Here is a 26,719-nt window from a genome sequence, read left to right on the forward strand (position 1 = left end):
GTCCAGGACCCTTATGCCCCTTTTGCCAAACTTCACTCTCAAAACAACCACCCATGACCTCTTACTTTGCAATTTTGCCCACACTGTTTGGACTAGCCTCCTCAACAAAATCGGTTTCTAGTACTGCCCCTCTCAAAATCTTACATCCACAATCCTTTCTGTTACTAATGCTAGTCTCCTAAAGCTCGGGAAATTACTTATCTCTTGCTACGTTGGTCATATCATTTGGACATTATGGAAGGAAAGAAACAACCGAAAATTCAATTTAAAATCTATCCCTAGTGATATACTGATAGAAAATATTGTTGGCCAAGTTTCCACGTGAATCCTTATGCGTAAGGAATTCCGAAATTTAAACGGCTCCAACCTTCGTGGGAATTGGCGGCTGATAGTTGGCATGTCTTATCCTTCTCATCCCCCGACTATGGAAATTTGGTCTCCCCTTCCGATGGGCCACTACAAATTGATTTTGACAATAGTGCTTTTGGATAACCTGGCCCTGCGGGTTTTGGTGGAGTTATCCTGTATGGTAACAGTAGTTTTCTTTTCACCTTCACTGGGCCAATTGGAATCTCAAACTCAACCACTACTGAGCTCTCCGGTTTGTTTAATGGGCTGCAGATTTTCAAACGCCATCCGGTGGGACCCCTCTGCATTGAAGGCGATTCTAAATTTTTATCAACTGGTGTGCAAAGTCAGTTCCTCCTCCATGGCGACACTGGGGTATGCTTTTTGATATATGTAATTTAATTTCTCTTCTAAACTGCAATTGGAAGCACATTCCTAGGTCAGCTAATCATTTAGCTGATACTTAGGCTAAATTAGGTGTTTCATTCCAACGCCTTGTTGCGGAGGAAGGCCCTTTTTAGCTAGGTGTTGTACTCTTTACTCATTTAATAGCTTATACATCTTCATTCAAAAAAAATGAAAAAAAATGACTTTGAAGATATTTTAGTTTCTAATCTTATTGAGGAGCTTCGTTTGATCCAGATTTATAGAGATAAACAAGACAAAATGATTTGGATGCATGATGAAAGTAGCTACTTTTCGGTTACATCAGCTTATAAATTTCTTAATGGATGGATAAATAATATTGCTTCTCATGTTGGGGCTATCACTTTGTGTGTTTTGGGACCATTAAGAGTCCGTTTTATCTTGTGGTGTGCTCTCTTAAACAAAATTCTTACCGTGGACAAATGAGAAGAAGAGGAAATCAGAGGTATTGTTCTCTGTCTGTTTTGTTATGGGGAAGACAAAACGGTTAATCATCTTCTATTACATTGTCCTTTCTCTTGGAGAATATGGACTCATATCCTAAATGAGATTGGGCTACAATTTTACATTCCAATGAATCTTGTTGGTATGTGCAGAATGATTCTTGATATTAGAATACAAAAGTTAGGGAAGATTATTCTTTCAGCTTGTGGAATTTGAAAGGAAAGGAATAATACAAGACTTAATTGTAACTTCAGATCTGCAAAAATTGAAGTTGCTTCCATTATCATAGGACATATCTCTTCATGGAACCATACTCTTCCTAAGTTTGCCAGTATGAGGGATTCTTCTCTTCATCATAATAGGAACATCCTTGGACATATGATGGTCCCTTCATGTCCTCCTATCATGGTTATTTGGACTCCACCACCACCTGGGCATTTAAAACTTAATTCGATGGAAGTGTTAATGGGAATCCTGATCAAGCTGGATTTGGAGGAGTTATTCGTGAGTTTTCTGGAACTCAACTTATTACTTATTCAGAACCATTGGGAGTATCAGACTCTACTACAACAGAATTTGTTTGCTTTTCTTCAGGGGCTTATTGTTTTTTGTGATAATTTTAATGCTCCTTTTGTTATTGAAGGAGACAACCAAAAGCTTAGGGCTTTAACTTGTCAACAATTTAACAAGACACAATACTCCTCTCTATAACACAAAATCACCTTAAGTAATCCAATTTCGAGGAATTTTTCAGTTGATGCAGTTGCAGACTCTGATTTGAAACTCTGCACAGGTAAAGGAGGGAAGAAAGAGCCACTAACAACACTCTAGGAGAAATCATAGATAACTGCTCAATTGGTAGTACAAGCCATTAACCCTAAGGTTATGGCAAAATTAGAAGGAAAAAAATCGAATCTTTACCTCAGATCAGTAGTAATTTAAGAAAATTCCTCTTTTTAGAAAAAATTGCAGACTTGAGAGAAGGAAGATTAGTGCTAAAGGTTCATAGTGATCAGATTGATTACTTTGATGCCTTGTGAAAAGGTTAAAAATAAGAGAAGAAGGAAGGAGCATAATAGAAAGGAGAGAGAAAGAAAAGAAGTGCGTTAGTTGCACTCTGGTGGAGTGGAGAGACTCACGTCCCCTAATCCTTTTATTTCACTCAAGTGAGACTTAATGTCTTTTTAAAAAATGCCCCTTAAGGGTTAACACTACATAACCCACTAACTACGTATCCAAATAACATAAAATTTGAACCATAGACTTCTAACATTAATCCAATCTAACTACTACCCCTATGGACTCGTACATGATATATAAAAGGCTAAAATACTCCTACACATATAACTTTAACAATTATATATATAATGAACAAGATTTTGGGCTTCCTGAAGAGCTCAGAGGGGAAGGTTTTATGGATTTTTAGCTAGTTAGGGATGATCTTAACATTGACTTCTGGGTCAAAATCAAGTGATGGGAACATGCATTCAGAAATCTGTATATATGGAAGAGCATTTTTGCTTTGATCTTAGTTCTCTCAATCTAGATGAGTGGTTGAATCAGTCTTCCAATTTCTTTCACTTTATTCTAATGGCTTTGGAATCTGTCCAGCTTTGTCTTGGTCGCGCTGGAAAGCTGCTTTGGATACTATCAACTTTCCATCTGGAGCAGTGACATGCACCAGTTGAGTAGCTTCCAGTCTAACTAAAACTGAAGTTTGTCATACCATACACTACTTTTGTATGAACGGACAAGAAGCTGAAACTTTGTTATTCACAAGCTTACAAAGCAGAGAACTAAGGTGTTTCTTGATGGCAGTGAGAATTGATCTTCAAAGTGAAGGCAAATATTGATCTGGAAGTCCCTTGCATCAATAGTTGACTAGAGAATTAGGTGGGTGAATTCCTAGAATTCTGGAAGTTGGGAGTCTTGATAAAAGAGAAGCAAGAGGATAACACTAAGCGAAGTCAGTAGGTGAGTGAAGGGGAAGTTATCTCCAAGTCCAAAAGTGATTTCTTAGGTAAATTCCATGGCATATCTGCTTGATTTTGTTGGAGAGTAAGCCTCATATTGAGTCAAGGCCCATTATCAATGTCTTGAAGTGACTAATACCTCATTTGGACAAGCCTGTTGAGCTCAATGTAGTTGCTACCATATACCTTAACATTTCTAGCCTTTGTCCACTGTTCATTATTGTTAGATTTTTATTCAAAAGCTACTGTATGACATTGTACCTCGACTAATTTTTTAACTTGTCCCTTTTAGAGTGGGAAAACTGGACTTTACAATTATTCTTTTCTTCTTTTACAAACAAAAAGTTTTGTTAAATTTTTTCTATTCTACTTCTTTTTTCTTTCTCATATACCTACGCTACTGATTGATTTATTTACTTTCTATGAGCCATCTTGCTACAACTCTTGAATTTAGCATAACCAGTTTTCCCGGTCATTGTGTTTTTCAGGATCTACTGTCGAGATTGGAGGGTATCGTGAGTGTTTCGGTTTGAACTGCCTTCAAGATCCCTTTCAGCTGAAGGTTTTTTTTTTTTTTTTGAACCTAAAAGAGTGTGCTCATTTAGGGTATGCTAATTCTATTGATTTGATTTTTTAGGTCCTTCACTTTTCAGGTGGTAATGTACATTGTTCATTTTGTACTTCTTGATCATTTTTATACATCTTCCTGTGGCTGAATAATAAAATTTATTTTCGTTTAGCTCGTCTTTTCTGACGCTTGTGGGCTGCCGTTGACTCACCAAGGGTTAGTATTTTGTTAACTAAGAGGATTGGTCTTTTTGAAAGAGGGAAGACTGATGGATGTATCTCATAGAACAGAGGTTAAGTGGATATAGATTATGTTATAAGTGCATGTCAAATAAAGTGAAGGCACAATTCTTCAATGCTATAATTAGACCACCCCTGCTTTTATGGAGCCAAATGTTAAGCATAGAAGTAGCTTGTTGAAGAAATATGAGTTGGCAAGTGTGGCAAAATGAGGATGGACGAGATCAAATTTTAAAGTATCAGAGGCTGTTCAGGAGTATTGCCTGTCCATAGACAAAAAATTTAGACAGCCAACTAAGGTAGTTCAGATGTGCACCAGAGATTTAGGATTTATTAATGTTGGTTGTGGACTTGTGAGACTTAGAGAAGCCCAAAATCATATGGGTGGAAGCTATGAAGACTTGGAGAAGACTGATTTGAGTAATGGAGCAAACAAGAGGTACATTGGAAAGCAAAATTGGATATTGTAGAGGACCCCTGCCTAGCTAGGAGAAAGCTACGACAAAGATGATGATCATGACACCATGGTCGAATCTTATCATTGATTAGAAAATCCCGTGAGTCAAACAAATTATTTGTCAGAGATTAAAATTGGTAAGACTTTCATTTAAAAAAAAAAATTGGTAAGACAGTCCCACCTAGTTGTATGAAACTTTCCAAGGGATGGGATTAAGGTCTGCCTTTCTCTCTTGACGCAAAATGGAATTACCAACATAGCTCATGTCCAGTCGAGGAAAAATCAGGTATTCAATAATCTCTTTAACTAGAACTTATTTTGGTCCTTTGTACTCATCATGTGTAATCCTGTTTTCATAGACGGAGGCACCCATATGATTATTAGAATATGAGATTTTTAAAAAAATTCCGTGTCTTAATTTGACAGTACTCCTGGTAATATATTACTGTCTTTATATGTCAGTTCTTGTATAAACAACAATGTTTTGATTGAAGTTATGCTAGAAGTGTTGCCTTAAGGGACATTTTAATGGAGATATGAGTGTTCTTTTTTCTTTTTTGGTTGTCAGTGATTGAAATAATGTATTTTAAACTATCCCTTATTGTTTATTAATAAGGCTCTACGGTGATGATCCTCAACAAATATCATGCTCTATGGTTGCACTCTACATTTGTTTCTTACACAGTCACTGGTAATGTAGTTTCATAGTAATCTAAATATGCATATACTAATGTAAGGAGATCACTAGAAGTATAATGTTGACATTTTACTGAAGGGATCTCTATGCCAATTTCACTAAAGCATTTCATTTTTTATTATAGTAGTAATTGGTGAATATCTTGCAGTCATTTTCATATGTAGAAGCTTTTCCAAAAAAAAAAAAGGAATTCATTTTCATGCATATTCACAAATCATTCTGCTACATTGTAAAGTTTGCTTGTAAAGGAATTGATTGATTTTCATATTCACAATTCTTTCTTCTACATACTTTATAAGTTTTGCTTGTATCCTCAATTACAATTTTTTATACAAATTTGATGTGATTTTGCATTTCTCATGTCATATAATAGTTTCTATTGTGTTTGTGGCTACAAAGTATAAAATGTCAGTAACTATGTCATGTTTTACCTTGTTCAACTCTTTTGTAAGTGACAGAGCCGTTTGGACTTTACATTCATGACAAATATCACAATTCTTCTCCTCAGATTCGGGTTAATTAAATTTAATAGTTATGTGTTTTGAAACCCAGACTTGAGGAGAAACTGACAAATTTGGAATCAGAAAATAAGGTCCTTCTTTGGCAAGCTCTCTCCATGGCACCCAATAACAAGTTTCTCTCAGGATGCTCAAAGTCATCAATTCAGTTAAAAGTTAGTTAAAAGTTCTCTGTTGCAGATGCTGATTCAGTGTTTCCAATTACAGAGGAACTCAGAGAGTGGTCATGGTTTGACCATTGATAAAAGAATGGCAGCTACGGTAAGTCAATAGTGTGTCAGTGGTTGGTTTACTTGTGAATTTGTTTCTTATGTTGGTTATAAGTTTTCCATGTTATCTCAGGATTCACACAGTACTGTATCAACGCCAAGAGAACTTTCAGAAGTAGAGGAGAAACCACAGAAATCACTTAATGAGAAACAGCAGGTACCCTTAAGACCAGCACTTTTCTTTTGCATTTTTAAAGTAATTTGACTGTCTGATGGATTGTCTTTTGTCTTTCAGGAGAATCAGGAGATGTTGATCCTGTGTATTATGCAACATCTTGGTTTTGTAGGGACCAGACCTATTGCTGCTTGTATTATTTACAAATGCCTCCTGCAATGGAGGTCATTTGAAATTGAACGGACTAGTGTTTTTGACCGGATTATTTCTACAATAGGCCAAGCCATTGACCCAGAGAGTGCTCTTTGTAATGATAAGTTTTTGGTTTAGAGTTTTAGAGGAACGCCTCAAGGTGTTAACCCTCTCTTTTGTCAATGGTAGCTTGGTTGGTGGGTTGGATACCCTACACCAAGTTGAAGCAAAGTATCCAGCATTACTGTTCAAACAACAACTTACAGCTTACGTAGAAAAAATATATGGAATGATCCGGGATAATCTGAAGAAAGAAATTTCTCCCCTCCTTGGGTTGTGCATCCAGGTATTTCATGTTGTTTTTATGACAGTAGGTTTCCACCCTATTAGGGAATATTACAGCATTTCTGTGTCTTTCATATCACTATCGAACTACAATAAAATTTCACAAATGGTTCTTAGGCACCAAGAACATCCAGAGCAAGTGTAGTGAAGGGACCATTCCGTTCAGTTGCAAATTCTCCTGCTCAGCAGGCATTGATTGCTCATTGGCAAGGAATTGTGAGGAGCCTTGGGAACTTCTTGAATACGTTGAAGGCAAATCATGTTAGTGGGATCTCTGTTGTTTTATTTCTATTTTCATAATATTTTATCCTTTACCTGAATAGTCTTTCCCTCGTGGAATTAGTAGATTGGTGTTCTTTGAAACTCGAGTCCGCTGATTACTTCTACTCAGCTTCTTCGTGGAACTGGGTGCTATTACATTTGTTAAGGAATAGCCCAACATAGATTAGTGAGTACAAAGAATTTGAGTTTATTAGTTGGTAAAGAGGTTTCCTAAGTTGGCTAGTCATTTTGGGATAGGGCCTTGGACCCAACTTAACATGGTATCAGAGTGGGTACTCATATGTGGGCCTGTACCTAAACTATCTACTTGTAGAGCCACAAAAGAGGGCCTACACCTAAACTATCCACTTGTAGAGCCACAAAAGAGGGTCTACACGTGAGGGGGAGTGTTAAGGAATAGTCTCACATAGATTAGTGAGTACAAAGATATTGAGTTTATTAGTTGGTAAAGAGGTTTCCTAAGTTGGCTAGTCATTTTGGAATGGGCCTTGGACCCAACTTCAACATAGTATCAGAGCAGGTTATGTGAGTTGACTCGGTCAACCCATAGAGATAATGGGATACTTTTTTGATCTATTATCTCTAGCAGTTTAAGTTCATATCTATCTTTTTTTTCTCTTTTCAGTCCCTATACCCGTTGTTTTCTTGGCTTTCACACCACCATACTGAGTTAACAAAATGTCTTGTCTAGATTGGGGATCCATAGAAATTATCACATGATAGATGGAGTGTCCAACTGAAAATTGGTGCTATAGAGCAACTGATGAGGTAAATTGCTTTTTGAGTTTTTCCTTATATTGTCATTGTGGTTTAACTTCCTGTATTCTGATCAGCAAAACTTTTGCAGTATGCAGGTTTGGCTTGGGATGAGCTTAAGCATATACAACAGGCTATCCTGTCAAAAGGCATTTAGAACTGAAAAGTCGATGAAACTTCAAAGCGTTTCTGTATTTGCTTTGTTATTTTTTACGAAGATAAACGTGACAAGTGAGTATGCAGATTCATTTATCTTTTGTTGCATCTAATTATAGTCTCTGTGGAATACTGTGATTATTTAGATCATTCATCAGAAGCCTAAGAAGACACTAGATGAAATAAGCCATGATCTTTGCCCAGTGGGTGACTCTGGTCATTCTTTTCCCTTTTTCTTTCTCTCCCTAATTCATTTCAGTCTGAAACTGTTTACCGTTGGTGTGCAGGTGCTAAGTATACAACAGTTGTACAGAATAAGTACAATGTACTGGGATGACAAGTACGGAACCCACAGTGTGTCAACAGATGTGAGTTATATTAGATGTTATTACCCAAACTAGTTTTGGTAACATGGGTACCAGGAACTCTTTATGGGGTGGGAAGCTTGTTTCTCTGAAACCTCGTTGCAGAAACCAAAACAAAACTTTTCCTAAATTTGGTGGGAAGCCATGCGGCATCTTTAAGGAAACACTAGGGAAAAATTCATCAGAAAATTATATAGAACTCTATAGAAAACATATAGTTTATATTTATCAAAATGAGAGGTTCAAAAAGGGAAGGGAAATTTTGAAGTGTTTGGTTTATAAGTTGTTTAAGTCAATATGTAATCACTAATTTATTATTTTAAGTTCTTTATATAATGGCTGGTCAATAAGAATTGACATTGACTATTTCTTTGGATCACAATTTATAATGCTTGTTATTTATTTGGTTCTTTGTCGTTTCTAACAAGTTTGTAAATGGTTTCTTGTTCATTTTGTAAGTGTTTAATAGAAATTCCTCAAATGTTTCCAATCTGTTTCTTAATTCTTCTTGTCCTAGAAGCGTTTCTCACGTTTTGATTTCCTTTTGTTTCCCAATTCTGTTCCCCATCCTGGTAGCTAGGGTAATGAAAATCATAGTTTTTTTTTACTGAATCTTATAAAATTGTCTGATGATACTTGCTTGGGCACCAAGCCAGGTTATATCCAGCATGAGGATATTGATGACTGAAGACTCACACAATGCTGTTTAGTAATTCTCTCTTATTGGATGAAGACTCGAGGTAAACTACATGTGACAATATTGGTGGCAAAAATGACCTTTACTATTCCTCTTGCTCAAATTTGTGTCACAAGCACTAAATTTTATTTCCAAAAAACTGGTCCAAATAAAACTTGATCCTTGAATGCTTGTTGTTCACTTGTCTTTCTGTATTGCAGCATACCATTTCCTGTAGATGACATATCGAAGTCTATGGAACAAATTGATATCTCTGACATTGAACCACCGCCATTGATTCGGGAAAACACAGGCTTTATGTTCTTGTTGCCACGTTCGGAATAAAAATCTTATGTAATGGTAAAAATTTTGCCTCTTTTTTACCGGAGGTTTGGCTTTGGTACAGTTATTGTTGTAAGAATTCATGATAGAACCAGCATTTTGGTACAGGATTAAACACCCTGTAAGAAGGTTTGGCTTTGGTACAGTTATTGTTGTAAGAATTCATGATAGAACCAGCATTTTGGTACAGGATTAAACACCCTGTAAGAAGGTTTGGCTTTGGTACAGTTATTGTTGTAAGAATTCATGATAGAACTAGCATTTTGGTACAGGATTAAACACCCTGTAAGAAGGTTTCGACTTTCAAGTCCCCTGACTCAGAATCTATTTAGGCACCTTAAGGGCTTCTTCATAACAGTCTTAACTAATTTACACTTTTGATTTCGAGGCCTTTCCAACATTGGTCCCATGAGGAACAAACTTGGGTGAGGGGGTAACATTTTTGTTCACTTTTCTTCCAATTTTAAATCTTTTCCTTCAAGTTTATATATGTAATATTTTCTTTTTATGGAGATTTTTATTGGCAACTTAATTTTAAACTAAATTCCATGCAAATAAGGATAATACAAGATTTGTAGTGGTTTATAGCCTAACTAACTCGGGTTGCTCCTCTACTCCCAATGTGTTTGCACACAGAGTTAATTCATTATGTTCTTAAATTTATCGGCCCTGACGACCTATTTCGTTGACCACATAGTGACTTATGCCACTCAATTGCCTACGACAATCAAATTACAAGGCACACTCTCACAAGGGAGTCCACTAGATTGTTGGGAGCACATTGTCTTAAGATACATTTCACTGAGTTCTAATGATAACAAACACTTGGAAACTAAAGTGGTGCATTGGGACTTTTTGGACTAAAGTTCAAAGTCATTCAAAGCTTTTGCAGCTTAGATTGTTCCCATAGATTGTTAGAAAAATGGAAGAAAAGTTAGAGAAATAAAGATTGTTTGAACAACCAGACACCGTCTGGATGCTCTATAACAAAAAAGATAAACCCAACTCTGAATTCTACATAATAGACCATCCAAATGATCCAACATTGTTCGAAAGACATGGAAAGAGAGAAATTTCTCTATGAGAAAGCATCAACCTCTCTCTCTAGATGCCTAGAAGGTGGTCCAACACATTTTAAAGAAGACCATTTGAATGGTTTTGGAGGCTGACTTCCGAATGTTGATTCGGGCTTGTTTGTTGTCTTGATTTGTGTGTAACCTACTGTTGTGACCAATAGCTCGATGAGAACATTTTAGAGTAATTTTTAATTTAGTAATTTTAATAGGAGGCAATAAGTCCCTATCGAACCTAATGACTCTATTTTAGAACATTAGAACTTTATTTCTAAGTTAATTTTCTACCTCCTTTCATTAGAGAAGCTCTCTAGAGTGACCAAAACTCCGAAAACTCTTGTTTTACATGGGATTGAAGTCTTGTTCACTATTCTCTTACAAGGCTAGAGTTATTAAGTTTTATCTACTTAACTCTAGTGGACTCTAGTCTTCAAGTCTTCATTCTTCATGTAGGTGCTTCTTCGAGATGACTTGACATGTCTTTGAGCGTGAGGTCCTGAAATGTGTTTTTCAGTTCATTTGCACAACCTTGAAAATTGTGTTTCTTGAAGGAAAAATATATGAAATGCTAAATTTATTATTATTATTAGCACTATTAAGTTATATTATCTTCAAAATATGGATGAGAGTCAATAGTTGTTATCGAGATTCCAAGCACGGTCAAAAGAGACTTCAACCATAATATTTCACTTATTCCATGAGTCATTGCTCGATATTCAGCTTTGACACTTAATCTTGCCACAATATTTTGTTTCTTGCTATACCATATAACAAGGTTACCACTGACCATTGTGCAATAACCAAAAGTAGATTTCCTATCAAATGGAGTACTTGCCCAGTCTACATCTACTAAACCTTCAAAGTTTAACATGGCCATTGTTCTTGAATAGAAGTCCTTGTCACGGATTTTTCTTAAGGTATCTTAATATCCTCTCTCAAGCTTTCCAGTGAGTATGTTGAGATTGATGCATGAATTGACTAATAACACACACAACAAAGAAAATATCAAGTCATGCATCGGAAAGATAGATTAGTGTACCCACTAATTTCTAAAACTTACCAATGTTGACCTCCTCAAATTTAACACAATTTCACATTTGGGTCCATAGGTGTATCAAGAAGCTTACACCCTAACACACTAGTTTCTTCTAATAAGTCAAACACATACTTTCTTTTAGAAAGAATGGTACCATGTCGAGATTGAAAAACTTCAATACGTAGGAAGTAATTAAGTATGCCGAGATCCTTTATTGTGGAAGAACTTACCTAGCTCTACTTTGGTACATCGAATACCAATTGCATCACTTCTTTTCAGTATAATATTATCCACATAGGCTGCCATAAGGATCAAGTCTTGACTTATATGTTTAACAAAAACAAAATGATCTATTTCACACCTTTTAAAGTCAGAGCCTACCAATTGCATCACTTCTTTTCAATATAATATTATCCACACAAACTGCCATAATGATCAAGTTTTGACCTATATGTTTAACAAAAACAAAATGATTTGTTTCACACCTTTTAAAATCAGAGCTTATCATTACCTAACTAAACTTTATGAAGCCATAAAGTGATTTTCTAAGTCGACATAGCCACTAGTAACATTATAATTAGTATATGATAGTGATGAGTGGTTTGTTGGAGGAAAAGAAGTCTTAGTAGAAGATGCATCTTGTCGTTATAGTATAGGTTGGTCCAATGGCACAAGTGGTTTAGATTGTCCTGCGGAAGATGGAATCCCTGGAAGAGGAGAAGACGCAACCTAAGAATAAAAAGGTTGATCTTCAAAAAAAGTAACATGAACTGAAATAAATATTCTATGTAGTAATGGATGATAACATACATAAAAAATTTTACTTTTAGATTAGCCAATGACTATGCATTTTAATGTTCAAGGATCAAGTTTATTTTATTTGTAGGAGAAATCGTGAACAAACACTCTTGAAGCAAAGATGGTTTCTTGTCACAGATGCATTTTATTTAAAAAGATTCGCAAAATATTATCAGTTCCCATGCAAAGAAAGTGCTCTAACAACTACGTGACAGCACGACCAAGCGTCTCCATATTAAAGGAGAAAACCTCAGAATGGCCAACCACTGCCATAGGACCTCGTGCTTCTTGCAGCAGCATTAGCAGGCAGGTCAAAGATTACTCAGAAGCTGACTGCATAGCTTCCTTGTGTCATGTTGAGACGAGACAAAACCTACTCTCTCTCTCCTCTCCTCTCCTCACTCACACTTTCGGTGGCTCTTTCAGTCTCTGAGCGGTGATTCTTATATATATAATTCTGTGAATTTCTCTTTCTCTCCATTTCATTTTGGTTCTTCATCATCCCTGCTTTCTTTCCAGACATGTCGAACACCCTGTTTGTGACTTTCGTTACCTTCTCTTTTCTGCTCTTAGGCGTGTGCGAGAAGACTTGCGCCTTACCCGGACAAGGTGATGATTTCTGTTCTTTAGCTTTTCTTCCTTTCGTGGGTCTTCTTCAAAAAATAATTAATCAGCTCTTGGTGTTTGGCGTCCGTGCAGATAAAAACGAGCTGGCCGTTGTTAGTATACCTTCAGGAAAATCACAGGAAGAGGTGAGGGCACGTATGATTTGACCTATCTTTGATGTTTTCGTTTCAAACCAGACCTCATTCATTCTTGACCGGTGAAGGTGGTGGGAGAAGGAAGAAACCGACAACCTCAAAGGCCTTGATGTGATGGTAATTTCATAGCGACCTCATCTTCTTATTGCTTGAATGGTTATTGAACAGGGGAGCGTGGAGTGTGAGAAAGGTTGGGAAATGGAATGCAAACACGGAGGAAAGGGCGAAATCGACGAAAGCGTTTTGGAGGCAGAGGATTATATCTACACCAATTCCAACCCTTGACAGGAACAATGCCGCTTTCAATGTTTTGAATAGATTGTTCATGTTGTCAAACTCTTTTTAATGTCGTCCTGCCTTCTGTAAGATCCCTCCTGACTCTTAAGCGTGTTGAAAGAGAGAAATTTCCAGATTTCCTCTAATTATTTAGTGAGATGCAATGGGTGGAGCAGGATCCTTACATGGGATTCAGTCAGTGTGCAGGGGGGGGCACAGCGGTTGTAGTGGTTGGCACACAGGGGCCTTAACGGACCCTTTTGTCATTGCAGTAATCTGTAAGCAGTGTAAGGGGTTCCTCCAATGCATATGTGCCCATATAACTCTCATTGTTAAGGTCACCATCAATGGAATTTCTAAAAGAGTTACCGCAGCTATGTGAAAATCGTAATAAAGCATTGCATATTCGGAGAAGACGACAGAACGAAGCAAAGAAAATTGGAGCTGGGATGTAATATTATAATGCTCGTCCTCGTAAATGATGACCTTTTTGTAGTCCAGGAGAAACTGAATGCTCTCCGTATTGGATCCGTGTCCACTTGTTGTCACCAAGTCAAGCATAGGCCAGGGCACCCATATGAGAGACTATCATCACTAAGGCTGCAATGACGGTTCCAACAGAGGAAGAACTGGACGATAAGATCACTGTACGAGCTTCCAATAATATAGAGCGACTGAGATTAGGCAGCCAGAGTTATTGTCAAGACAATTGATTAAATAGCAAAATCTCAAACTCAGGCATAAAAACCACATTTCCCTAACTAAAATCAAAGGCGATCATAATACCTAGGCCACAGATTTCTATATGCTCTTTAATGACAGGAGGAGGCTCCAAATGTCGGTTAAGCTATACGCGCAATCCATAGAAACAGAACGAGGAGATTATTTATCAATAGTAACTTATGATGTAGAGAGGCAAATGAGGGGCAGCTAGATTAGACCTGAAAGCAAATGGAAGGCAGAATCACTCTTTACAAAACATTTATGCGTAGGATTACACCCTCACTCAAAAAGCTGAGACCGAACGATTTCCTCAAATACATTATTAAGGAAGATGATCAATCACTGAATCACTTCAGTGACCGTCTGCAGGCCTGAATATGGAGTACCCATTTAGTCCACAGGCCAAACTTGAGTAGTCCGGGAGCTGGAAAGGGTACCCATCATCCACGTTTCTCATGTTAAGCAAGGAGAGATCAGTCGTGGTATTTCCGGCCCATTGGTTCTGCATCATCCCATCCATCTGCCCATTTGCATATACCGACATACCAATTCTCGGCCCTACTTCCATCATTGAATCGTAAGGGCTACCTGAAGCACTGTACATCCTCTGGGTACCATCCTCATACCTTGCTGCCCTATCAAACCTGCAACAGTTGATTGAAGGGCCCATATCTGCCATCCCAATATCAGAGGGGAAAGTCAACTGTCGGCTCAACGGCGGCTGGTGATGCCCGCTATGGGAGTTCTGCAACACTCCATTCACCTTACCTGCTCTCCCAATGTTTTGCTCTTCATCAAGCAAGTAGTTGATGATGTCAAGATGAGGGAACTCATCCTGTGCCTGACGAGTTTGTACTTCCTCAGAAAAGCACATGCCTGATCCACTGCTCGTTGAGCCATAGATATCTGAGCCTGAAATGTCATTTAATAGATGCGGGCCGAGCATTCCATTCATCTCTTGTTGAGAGGTCTCGTCCATCCACTGGGGTTGGAGTAATATTTCAGGAGTCACCGTGCCAAATGTGAAGCCTGATCTGCTTGAGGTATCATTTTTCCTAGTGGAGTGTTGTGATGGAAGTCCCAGTGAAGATGGCGCCAATGTTGAAGATGCTTGAGAGTAAGAAGTAAGAGGAGGGTTCAATGAGCTTGAGCTGGAATGAGGCACATAGGTAGCAGGGCTGGAACCAGATGTTTTACCCATTATAGCATTTCGGTAGGACTGTGGCATATAGTTGTTGGTAGGGACAGGGTCAGCACCTAATCGTCCAGCTGCACTGACAGACCTGGCAAGCAATGGTGTCGTCTGAACCATGGATATCACAGGAGCATTAGGCCTAGGAGCAGGGATTAGAGGAGCACTGGATGGCCGGGACACAGATGGTACTTGCTGGGGCATAGCCTTCTCAATAGATGCAGTAGAGGGTTTTGTCAGCACTGCAGGTTTCTGAATGTCAATTTTTGAGCTGGACAATTTAATGGACTTTGCTACAGGCAGGACCAGTTTCTCTGTTGGACTCGGGTTGTGTGAAGGTACCTCTCTAACTTGAACTGTTTCAGTAGGTTTCTTTAGCAATGAATTAGATGGCACATTTCCGGTAGGACTACCAGGAGAGCATGAATCTATCCTTGGCTTTGATGGTCTATCAACTTCAACTTGGTCTTTGTCACTTAGCTTCCTATGCAGCGAAACAAGCTCTTCATCCTGCTAAGAAATTGCAATAGCTACAAGAGTTAACATATTGTACCAATCATTAACAGCATGATTCAAGTCCTCGTAACATCAATACCATGCAAAAGGTCCTTTACTGAGTTATTTCAACAGTTGATATGTTTATTCATGCATTTATATGCAATTCATAAGGCTCTTTCAGCCTCTCATTTTCTAGCCTTCATTTAGTCAGAAAGTAAAGGAAAAAGGAACAAACTACACCTTTTCAACCAGAGATTGCTCTAGTCGCTGTATTCGATCCTTCAAGGAGAGGACAACAGCCTCTGACTCAGGCCCCTCTCCCCTGGTATTAATACTAATAGAAGCAGGGTCCCGTGCTTGATTATCAGTGTCTTGGACCCAAGTGGTATGATCACGTGAACTTTTGTTACGTTGATTTTTCCCTCTACTGAAGAAAATAACAACTATCAGATTTTAAATTGTCAAATAAACTAAAAGACAGATCCTCACCAAGAATAACAAATATGGTACGAAATAAAACAAACAATTCATGCTGAGTGCTAAAAAGAATACCCAACTAGGTTGAAATTTCTCATGCACAACCTTCTTTATTTCGAATTGCGTGAGCAACCATGCATAAAAGACAATTAAGAACCCAAGATTAAGTGAAAAAAAATCTTAGAGACACTTTATCTATACTTAAAAATATCATTGAAGAAGCTTCCACCTCCATTCAAGTAGTTCTGATATCGACTCCCTAAACAAAATATACAGCACACTAACAAGAACATAAGACTATACCACAAGAAAAAAACACTACAAAACACTGATGGTCATATATTACCTGCTGAGTGAGCTTTTGGGATTAGCCTTGCCATTATTTCCTTTGTAGGGTCCATTCATTACAACAGATGGTACTGAATCTGTAGAACATGTTGAGGAACTATCATCCATCACAGATCTCTTCTCTCCTCCCCCATTTTGCATAGGCAATGATCCTGTCCCACTACTACTAGCCTCTATAGCAGGAAGAATTTCTGATGTATCTGTGTCCCAGTTAGAAGGATCAATATCTCGATCTTCAAAGTCCTCTTGAAGTACTTCAGTGACATCTCCACCATCAGACACATCAGAAACATCTTGTGTCATGTCAGGTTTTTCAATAACAGGCTGGGCTTCTAAGACTTTTTCAGTAGAGGAGTTTCCATGTTCATTCTTTTCTAAACTTGTCACATCAGACTTTTCGGCTTTTCCTCTATCTTTGCCTTTACGACTATTTCGCTTCTGTTTAGCCTGGACCATAAAATATTAGGTAGCGTAAGTAAAAACTTAAGGAATATGTTCACTATACTCTTACCTTAACAAGTAAAATTTATTACACAAACAATGTCTCAACATATCATTAAATGTTATTTTCCCAGTCTTCGTCTTATGTATATTGATTCATATTCCTATCTCCCCTCCTCTAGTAAGACTTCCACACAAAAGCAGGTAGAAATGGAGTTAACAATGCCCAGAAAAATTAGTAGAGAGTTTTGAGAGTATGAAAATTGTATGAAAAGTCAACCTGTTTTTTCTTTGATCGTTTTTCCTTCTCACGCTTCACCCTTAGCTCATTTTCAGCTTGTCCAGCAGCTTCCTCTTCACGGATTAGCTCCTCTTGTCTCTTTAAAGCAACTGCTTCCTGGTAGGCAACCTCAATCCTATTGCTGAATGACGAGCACATAACTTGTCAACATCAAAAAAAATTTAGGAAAGTATACAGAATCGAGGGGGTCTAATTGGATTGAATTAACAGAAATCTATAAAACATTTAAATGATAAACGAGTACTGTTTTGCTTGCACATAGGTGAACTGCAAGAAGTAGAAATTTTCATTTCCAATTAGTTATAACTGTACCTACATTATCCTACTTGCATCTAGTCTATTAGCACAAACTAATCTATTTGAAAAGAACCTCTGAATAGCCAAAAAGCACATAAAAATCATAATTATTCAAAAAGTAAATCACCTACAAACAAAAAGGATCAAATCATGACCTTTATTAAGTACTAGGAAAATTTATAAAATCAAAGAAACATTTATTAGTATGTGATAATGTTTTCTAAATTTCTGAAACAGAGATCTTTTTTCTCTAGAAATGCTTTCATTAATATTTTACAACATGAGGCACATAATTTTTTAGTAAAAATTTGAAATGCTTCAAAAAATATTTTACAAAATTTATTTTACTACACATGCACACTATATCCTTTCCTTTGGTGAGACTCACAGACTAAAAAGACCCCACAACATGTGGCACTTGAGCCAAGGCTCAGCCCACACTTCTACAATATAAACATAAGAAATTGTTTTAGAGTATTGGATTACATAAACATATCATCTTGTTCTATTAAAGCCCCCCCCCCCCCTCTTTTTTAAAGAAGCCATTCATCGTACCTGCACCCTTACAAGGGTAAATTTGCCAACTAAAACTACAAATCCCAATTAAGAGGTAATAAATTTGAATGGAAGCAATCTGCTCTCACCCATACTAGGGCTCCTGACTTTTTACAAGTAAACAGGAAGTAGCAAAAGAAGATCAAAAAGAAAACTCTCCAGTATAGCCTTTCTTCAAGTGGCTAATCTCCTTGACAGCCAACAAGATATCAGGGCCAAGATCAAGGATCTCCTTCTTGACATTGTCTTATCCAACTTGAACCACACAACCTGCAAGGCCCAACTCAACCTGATATTCCACAAAGGATTCTAGCAACCCAACACCGAAGTATTTGCTTTCAAACTGAGCCCAGCTCAACCTAACCTTTTTCTAGCATCACATTCCCACACTGGACTTTGACCTGAAACAGGACTGACCCAACCAAATGCAGCCATCTAAAATGGGCCCCGTTTGGGCCACTCTGGCAACAGTCAAGCACATGACTTGTTTTTTAAAATAAGATAGTTTATTACGAAAGATCAGAGGACTACCATCACAGGAGGAGATGATTCCACCAAAAACCAAGGATCCCAGGTTACCTTCAAAATTTCGCTTAATGAATCCAATAATATGGCAAGTCAGTGTTTGACCACATGGTCTCAACAAAAGATTAAAGCCCCCACGAACATGACATTAGAATGTCAAAGTTATTTTGTCCAAAACCAGAACATTTCTAATGTAATCCATACAATGTCTAAGCAAAAAAACACATCACAAATGCCAAAAAAACAGTAATTTGTAGGTGTTAGCCAACGTAAACAAGAATCAGCAGTTTCCTAAGACTTGACAAAAATGTTACAGTATGTTACCTGAAGATGTGGGCCAGGACAAAGATTTCAACAGTCCTACGGCCTAACTCTGTAAGCCGCCTTTCATCGCGCTCAATCGAATCTTTGTTGAAGTCTTCTCCAGAACTACCATCCTATAGTAACAATTGTCAATTCATCAGGAAATTAAATGTGAAACAACAAATATTCAATTGGCAAAAGGACACTGAAATTAAAAATTTGGGACAAATAAGTTAAAGAGTTTCAAGAAAACAGATGACAAGAAGAAATGCACAGAAAGCTCAATCACCAAATATCCAGTTATATCTCTGTGCGCCTCTGTATGAGAAATTGTCCTGATTTGACTTCATTCAATATCCTGGTTATACAAGAAACTAATAGAAAGTAGACAGCGGTTTGGTATAGCCTGGACCAGTATCCTTCACACGTTGAACACTATTGCTGAGACTCCTTTCTAAATTTGTAAACAGAGCCTTGTCAACTGGAGCCAGCAGGGTTCAATAAGAACAAACACTCATACATCACATGAAATTTTTTATGAAGGGGGCATGTTTGCTTCAAAATTTTACCTATACCAATTCATAACATGTCATGATTTTGAAGATAAAATTACATTTATAAGACTTTAAAATCCACCTTTGTGCGGTTCTGTGGACCCTTATCATCCTTTGGAGGCAAAGGCTCCATGGCAGCTCTCTCCAACAGCACCAACACATCATCAGCCAAAACAAACGTGTCCTTCTCCACACGTACAATTGGAGCGGGTGTTTCCTCTATATCCCCTGATTTTACTCTTCCTTTCTTAGTTTTATTGTTACTCTGGCTTTCAAGAGCCTTCAAACCACTATACAGGGAATCCATAACCAATGTTGATGTGACTTCCTTCTCTATAAAGAAGTGCTTCACAACTACTTTCAATATTGCATCTGTTTTATCCCTAGACATTCGGCGCCTAGCATTTTGGTCCACTCCTAGCCAGAAAGCTCGGAAGCTGAAACCGGGACAAGGAAGATAGAAAACAAATGTGTCAAATAGGTTTATAAATCACCATCAGTGAAAAAAAGAGAGATGAGGCAAAGAAGCAACCTCGACCACCTCACTTTGTCCTCTATCAACTTGCCAAGCTTGGTTCTTCGCTCTTCAATGAAGCGGCAACAAATTAACTCTACATTTGATAAATATACTCGAACCAGTTCTCTCCGATATTGACAGTCTAGGCATCGAAAAGGCCGATGTGCTTTTTCCCTGTTATGTTAAAAACATAGACAATCAATCCTATGAGGTAGCATTTAATGAACAGAGCCACTGCTCGTTCATCAAAAAAGAGAGTTCAAGCAAGCTTCAACCAGTGGATGACTAACACAGTATGTACAAAACAGGCACATTCTTGTGAATGAGTAAAATCATTAACAGTGGCTACCTGATGACTTGAACCTGAGCTTTAATCACAAGTGTGTCAGAAACAATAAAACCTTCTAATACTTTTGATAACTCCATAAACTTTTTCCACCCCCAGTCATGCTCTTTCTTCCAGAATCGATGCAAAGTATCTGCAGAACTTGCATTAATTTTATAAGCCTTCAATGAGGCAGTAAATAAGGGATAACTTAAGAGGAAAGTAGCAATACAAGACTAAAATCAGTATACTGACCAGAATATTTAGATTTCTTTGGATCTTTATTCACCACAGCTATTGTAAATTGTGCAAAATGACTCCATCCTGCCAATAATGCAAGAAAATAAATTAATAAAAAGCTAACAGGCACGAAATGAAGGTCAGGAATCAACTTGAGCAAAAATCCTCTTCTTACCAGGAAGAAGTTTATCATGATTAGCAACACAAAGAAAGAGAGATAAATGGTTGCAGACATCACATCCCTGGGGATATATTAGAATGTACCTGTAGATTGTTTAATTAAACCAAGGTTAAAACTAAAACATTATACAAATACATATTTCATAAACAACTCCCACCTTGACCTACACTGAGCTGACAGAATTCAGAATCCTAACATCATTTTTCCTGGAATATCCTAACATCAATTTTTAATTTCTAACATAAGAAAGAGAGGGCTAATATTGGTGTAGATGCAAGTGAAAGACTAAGCTATCCAACATTGAATAAGACGAGAAAAATTAAGTGAAAAAAATAAAAGTAGAAACAGCTCGTACCATTTATATCCACCAACCTCAAATGCATTACTCCGAAGTTCACGTTTGCTTATTTGTGAGAAATTTTCTATCTTCCATGTAAATTTCCCGTACAGCTCTGAAGGCTTTGGCCCTACAAGAACATTTACGGCTATAAAGCATAATCACAACAATTTATCAACTGAACCTTAAGTTAAACTTTATAAAAATCCATTTGATTGATAGAGTTGAACTTTATCTGAAGGCAGTAGGTCACAAGCATACACACCAGGAGTAAGCCATCTCACAAGTAAGATGTAAACCATCAAAGGTTAAAAAGCCACCATAATGTTTATTTTTGGGAAAATTGAAGGTTCAAGAATGAAGCCCTTTCATTCTTCTCGTAGGACTAGATACTTTCTCCACAACAGCACAGTGTCACCAATTACAACCCAATCTGCATGAACAGATGTATATTGATATCTTCTAAATTATCCTCGTTTGTTTAAAAGGTACCTATGAAAATTCATTTGCTTATCCATAAAACCCTCTAAATGATCAATAAAGTAGTAAGCATGACTTGAGAAGCTTCAAAAATGAATGAAAAAAACAAAACAAAATGACAGGAAGGAACAATCTAACCCCACCTTTCCGAAAAATAAAATAAATAAACAATCAAACCCCTGGAAACAAAATGAAAAACTAAAATTTATAAAATATTATAGTTGAGATGATAGTAAAGCCTGAGAGTCTGGCAGTCCTCCTGTCAGGTTGTATAACAAGGGGTAGGCAAGGGTTGGGTTAAACGAAGAATCCAAACCGACCCGTCCCGACCCAATTTTGGCGGGAATGAGGGAAAAAACCAGTTGCAGATATGGGTTTTCTCATGCCCACTCCAAACCTGACCCCCAGGATTTACTTACATAGTGCATTTTAAAAATGATATATAAATTTAACAAGAAAAAAAATCTTCGTAGTTTTGTTGTTAGAGAACAATTTAAATGACATATATCAACAAATTATTATAATTTTTTACAATTTCAAATTTATTATTTTCCATCTCCACCCAAGAGCTTGACCTGAAACTTGTCCCCATGAAAACCAGTCCCCGTAAAAACCAAACCCGTGTCAAATTCATGGGGTGGGGATGGGTTTTCAAAAACCTGACCCACACCCACCCTTGTGTATGACAAAAATAACAATCTCTCCCGGCACCTCTTTAATAGTTAGTGAGTAAACTTTGGTTATTTTTAATTGTAATTATACACTAGCCCTTATCCCTGGTGAGACTTTAACCAGGACCACACACAAGAAATCCCCATTGTGACCAGTATAAAAGAAATCAAGGATCATGGAGTTACACATCTGCACCATGAAATAACTATGGTTCTCCATGCCCTGTAGTCAAGAAGGAGAGATTTTTTTCATGAAAGAAGAAAAATAAACAAATAAGGTAAAGCATTGAGGTATGATAGGCCAACGGAATGATGTTTTAGACCTTGTCCTCTTTAGCCTTGCATCTCTTCCCCAAGCCCACGTCAAAATAGAGATCTCCTTGAAAAGAGTTGCCAGAGCTATCAATGTCCCGTTCAAGATATTGGAATAGCAATTTCCCTTCATGTCATTAGGTGAAATGCATTGAAAGCATATACACATCTCTCCTCTTCTTCAAACATATCCCTTTTTCATGGATAATATAGAGGAATGTAGGTTGAGCATTTGGATCACTGACCTTATTGTATAAGCATCATGGGGTACAACTTGTATGTGTGAACATGTCTCCCAGGGTATCATGGGTTTGTATACTACAATAAAGTGGAGGAGATTTGCATTCATGTCATGGATTAGTTTGATAACAAGCAGAACGTCTATCTCTCTTCAGAATTAGGAAGTTCCTCATCCCATGCACTAGAGAAATAGATAATCTGGAAATTTCTTAAGAATCAATGGTGGTTCAGATATGTCTTTTAAAGAAAGAAAAAAAAAGAGCAGCTTCCAACATCATCTTGTTACTTTTGCTTTTTTTTTTTTTTTACTTTGTCCCTTACTCTCATTTTTTGCACATTTTGTACCATCTAATACAATCTTCAAAATCTTGAAATAAAGAGATAACAAGATTAGATAAGATCCCTTTGGATGTCAATAACAAAAAAATCTATCAATTTATTCACGTTGTTGCATCAAGAGGACTTGTGCTGCAGGCCACAACAATTAGACCTATAAATACCAAAATAGCTAGAGATAAATAGTTAAATGGACACCAAATCACCTTTTGAAATCAGATAGGAATTTCTTGAGGTAACAGTTTAGCGTTACTGTATTGATATATGAACCATCACACATATTTCATTTTGAATATTTGTAGTACAAACTCCACTTATATTCCACTTTGACCAATCTCAAGAATTGTTGATATGATTTGTTTAAAAATGTAAAAAGACACTAATTCTAATAACTATGGACAAACTAAGAATTATCCTCCTGGCCCTAAAATAAACCTAGGTCCACAAAATTGAGTATGAAATATGAAAAGCAAAACAGATCGCTGAATAATATGATTTCTCAAATAAGTGCAAAGCACAAATAAAAATAACCAATGGTAGAACCAAGAATAGTCACTCAGACTCGCAAAGTCCCAAAGAAAACAAGATAGAAGCATTTTTTGAGTAAAAACATGTTGGATCAGGATCCTTGGTTAAGCATCAATAGAGCATGGCCTGAGAACTAAATTCAACCTCAGGCTTAATGTTCATGGAATGATATGTTAAAAGCTCAAGAAATTTATCTACGCTTAGAACTAAGAAACTGTTAAATGTGAATGTCATCATCATCAACACCAAAGTATAGACTGTCCCCCTTTTTCCTCTACCACTCTCATCTACATCATTTTGACCTTCCTCTACTCTTCCAGTACCATGAATGCATTACTGGTCAAATAGTTGCTACTTATCTGCATGCACTATCCTGAAATATGTTCAACTCCAGGGTCAAACATGCCAACTACTGACACAGGTTGCAAACTTCTATATTACTTCATTTTGTTGAAGCACCTCCGAAGATATGCCTATTTTCCACAATTGAGACAAAGATATCCATTTAAGGGATAACAGGTACATGTGAGTGGAAAGGGTTATAGATTCCACTTATATGCTACTTTAGCCCAAGTACTTACTAAGTGGCAGAACTAAAAAACAAGAGGGAAAAAAAGAAAAATGAAACAAAGAATTAAAAATGAAGACCTAAATCTTAATCATGAATTACAGCCTTCCCTAAATAATAAAGTTCCATCTATAAGAGTGAAGTGCAATTTTTAAATGAAAACATGAAAATCAGGGGAAACTACCAATTACAAGACAGAGCTAAAGTAACTTCAAGAATCACCCGTAAATACAAATGCTGTGACATCCATTTGTAGAAGTAACGTCTGATGAATGCGACTATTGACAGCAAAGTGAATGGGTATTTGGTCAAATCCTTGTAAATATATCCCAAAACCAATGCAACCTCAGGAACTGTTTCTCAAAGGCACATCAAACACTTTTCCAACTTGGATTCTATTTTTTTATAAAAAAAATTGGCTTTTTAATTTCTTTAGAGATTTTATTTTCAAACATCATAACATAAAGACTGCCGATAAGAACAGACATGAGAGAGTGAGAAAGAGTACCACAATCTTCATCGTCATCAGTGTCCCAGTAAGGGGGTGAAGTAGAAGGTGTCCCATTCTCAACTTGCTCAGATGATCGCCATTCTGCAAGAGAGTTACCAGATTGGCACCGCTGTCCACAAAGCCCCTCAGAAGACCTCCCCGTCCCATTATCCTCGCTCACACTCCCAGCCATTACCCACTTCAACAATTTTCCCTAGAATCCTTTCTTCACCTAAAAGATCAAAATAAATACGCTTACTCAAATAAGATAGCAACGGTCCAATCTCCAAAAGCCTCACCCCTTTTCACAAACCTGTAAACCAACATGCTATAAAAAGCAGCAAAAAAAAAAAAAAAACGAGAAGAGCCAAAATGAATGGAAAAAAAGGAAGAGGTTCAACCTAGCGATACTCATTTGATATCTAACAGAAAAAAAACTATCCTATTTCGAAAAAAATAGAAAAATTTAAATATATCATCTTGCATTAGAAAACAGGCTAATGCACAATAAAACGTCATAGCTCGAGTCATTTGGCCTTCAATCCAAATACAGTGAGAAGAGAAGAAGACACCGTGATAACATTGAATAAAACCAATGAAAAACCACATAGCTTGATCCATTTTGTCTTTCAATCAAAATATAGTGAGAAGAGAACGCAACATCGTTAATACATTCACTAAAACCAATATCGTCAAAAAAAAATAAAAATTCAAGACACTAATATGAATAAACGATGAACAGTTACAACAGCAGCGAAATCCTATTCCCATATCTGAATTACGGAAGAGAAAATAAGAACTGTATTAATATCAACAAACAAAAGATCATGATTTGAAATACCTATAACCGAACGTACAGAGAAGTTAATTCAGCAACTCCAATTAAACAAAAAATACACCTCTATTTTCACCAGGAAAAAAAAAAAAAAGAAACAGAAACAAAAAACGAAATAGATACATCACGCAAAAGTAAAAAAACGCACAATCGAGAAACTGAATTTGGTAGTGACAAACACTAAACCAGAAGAAGATTTCCAGGAAGAAAAAAATAAACCCTCAGATAGTAAGGGCATCCACTCGGGCAAAGTACGCAATAATGAACGACGATAATAAGTTTAGGGATCTGAAGCATACCTTTGAAAAGAAATAGGCCAGGAATGGCCAAAAAAGATCTATTTCCCTTCCGGTAGGAAAGAAGGAAAGAGAAAAGAGATAAAGAGATTATTGAGGCCGGAAAACGGCCGCAGCAGGAGAGCGACGGAAGAACGGAAGAATAAGGTATGAGATATGGAAAAGCGAGGGCTTGACAGGAGCGCTTCCTCTCTCTCTCTCTCTCTCTCTCTCTCTCTCTCTCCAAAAAAAAAAAAACACAAGCAGAAAAGGTAATTTCTCAACAACAGAATACTGAAAAGTCTTAAAACCCCATATACTAATTAAGCCTCTTACCTCCTAAAAAATCTAACAAAAAATCTCCAAAATTCATACTACTAACAATTAACAAATAAGGAACAGCGCATGAGGGTATTACCGTCAATTCATGTCATTTTCTAAAATTAAATTCCTATTTTACCCTTACGTCCGACGTGCCCTAATATGCCAAGGCGGTTTTCGTTATTTCGGCGACGCGACTGGCCCAGCGCATGAGATTTTCTCCTTTATCGTCGATTTAATGCCATTCGTCGTAATCCGAGAAATTCACACTCGTGGGCCCGGCCACCTCAGGTGAGTCGACCCGGAACTCGGAAACGGGAGTCTTAACTTGGACGATCCAAGCCGACTCGGATCGGTTTCACATGATTGACCAATCGTAGAGGCGAATGATGCAAACTAAAACTCTTTTTGCTTATATGCAGGGGGAAGGAAAAAGGGGATAAGTTCGGTGGAAGTGAGAAAGTGTTGAGTGAGTATGACCAAGTAAAAGTGTTGAGTTCTTCTCTATTTTCTGGTGAAGTACATGTCAAAAAAGGAATGTTGTCCTTAGAAAAACAAAGGTAGAGGAAGCAAATCAATTTGAGAGATACACAATAGAGCAACATATGAGAATGAGATTAAGAGCTACTTATCATGAGCAAAGTAGTACTACTAGAGCTGCTTATGAGATACGACCTAAAAGAAATAATAAAAGACAACTTGAGAGCAAATACGACCTGAGCTACTGATGCGATTGA

General features: G+C 37.2%; 2 protein-coding genes, 1 long non-coding RNA gene and 1 pseudogene across 7 annotated transcripts in view; 3 read left to right on the forward strand and 1 right to left on the reverse strand.

Annotated features, from left to right (window-relative positions):
* The window catches only part of LOC137934522 (myosin-9-like), a 40,695-nt gene extending 34,350 nt beyond the window's left edge, over positions 1 to 6,345 (forward strand). The window contains exons 26-29 of the mRNA XM_068778915.1: positions 3,680 to 3,753; positions 5,705 to 5,931; positions 6,013 to 6,096; positions 6,175 to 6,345. Of these exons, the coding sequence (XP_068635016.1) occupies positions 3,680 to 3,710 (31 nt within the window). The 3' untranslated portion in view covers positions 3,711 to 3,753; positions 5,705 to 5,931; positions 6,013 to 6,096; positions 6,175 to 6,345. The remainder of the gene's footprint in view (positions 1 to 3,679; positions 3,754 to 5,704; positions 5,932 to 6,012; positions 6,097 to 6,174) is intronic.
* On the forward strand, positions 4,307 to 9,319 carry LOC137935391 (myosin-11-like; annotated as a pseudogene).
* Positions 9,320 to 12,599: 3,280 nt separating this feature from the next.
* LOC137967126 (uncharacterized) lies at positions 12,600 to 13,221 on the forward strand. Its single transcript, XR_011116492.1, has 3 exons — positions 12,600 to 12,684; positions 12,775 to 12,827; positions 13,005 to 13,221. It is a non-coding gene; the product is annotated as an uncharacterized lncRNA (long non-coding RNA).
* Positions 13,222 to 14,020: 799 nt separating this feature from the next.
* Positions 14,021 to 25,856, reverse strand: LOC137967160 (TNF receptor-associated factor homolog 1b-like). 5 transcript variants are annotated; one of them, XM_068813629.1, is made up of 13 exons: positions 25,686 to 25,856; positions 24,570 to 24,783; positions 20,945 to 21,056; positions 20,584 to 20,672; positions 20,424 to 20,492; positions 20,193 to 20,322; positions 19,868 to 20,017; positions 19,409 to 19,763; positions 18,794 to 18,906; positions 17,072 to 17,213; positions 16,349 to 16,797; positions 15,766 to 15,952; positions 14,021 to 15,540 (listed from the first exon to the last, which is right to left on the reverse strand). In XM_068813629.1, the coding sequence occupies exons 2-13, from the start codon at positions 24,742 to 24,744 to the stop codon at positions 14,188 to 14,190; spliced, it is 3,324 nt and encodes a 1,107-aa protein (XP_068669730.1). In that variant the 5' UTR covers positions 24,745 to 24,783; positions 25,686 to 25,856; the 3' UTR covers positions 14,021 to 14,187. The 5 variants fall into 5 exon arrangements, with proteins under 5 accessions (XP_068669730.1, XP_068669729.1, XP_068669727.1 ...); XM_068813628.1 differs by having other exon boundaries at positions 14,021 to 15,537; positions 15,766 to 15,949; positions 19,859 to 20,017; XM_068813626.1 differs by having other exon boundaries at positions 15,766 to 15,949; positions 19,859 to 20,017.
* Between the last annotated feature and the right edge of the window lie 863 nt (positions 25,857 to 26,719).

This window comes from Aristolochia californica, unplaced genomic scaffold (genome assembly GCF_029961685.1).
Source record: "Aristolochia californica isolate CCGP_79_NKW_82.1479 unplaced genomic scaffold, dmAriCali1.0.hap1 SCAF_6, whole genome shotgun sequence".
Classification (NCBI taxonomy): Eukaryota; Viridiplantae; Streptophyta; class Magnoliopsida; order Piperales; family Aristolochiaceae; genus Aristolochia; species Aristolochia californica.

Coding starts and splice junctions, on each gene's coding strand:
- LOC137967160 (XM_068813624.1), bottom strand. CDS start 24,744: ATGGCTGGGAGTGTGAGCGAGGATAATGGGACGGGGAGGTCTTCTGAG. Junction 20,323..20,423: donor AAAGAAATCTAAATATTCTG/GTCAGTATACTG, acceptor CAAGTTCTGCAG/ATACTTTGCATCGATTCTGG. Junction 16,798..17,071: donor AACGATCAAAGAAAAAACAG/GTTGACTTTTCA, acceptor TTTATGGTCCAG/GCTAAACAGAAGCGAAATAG.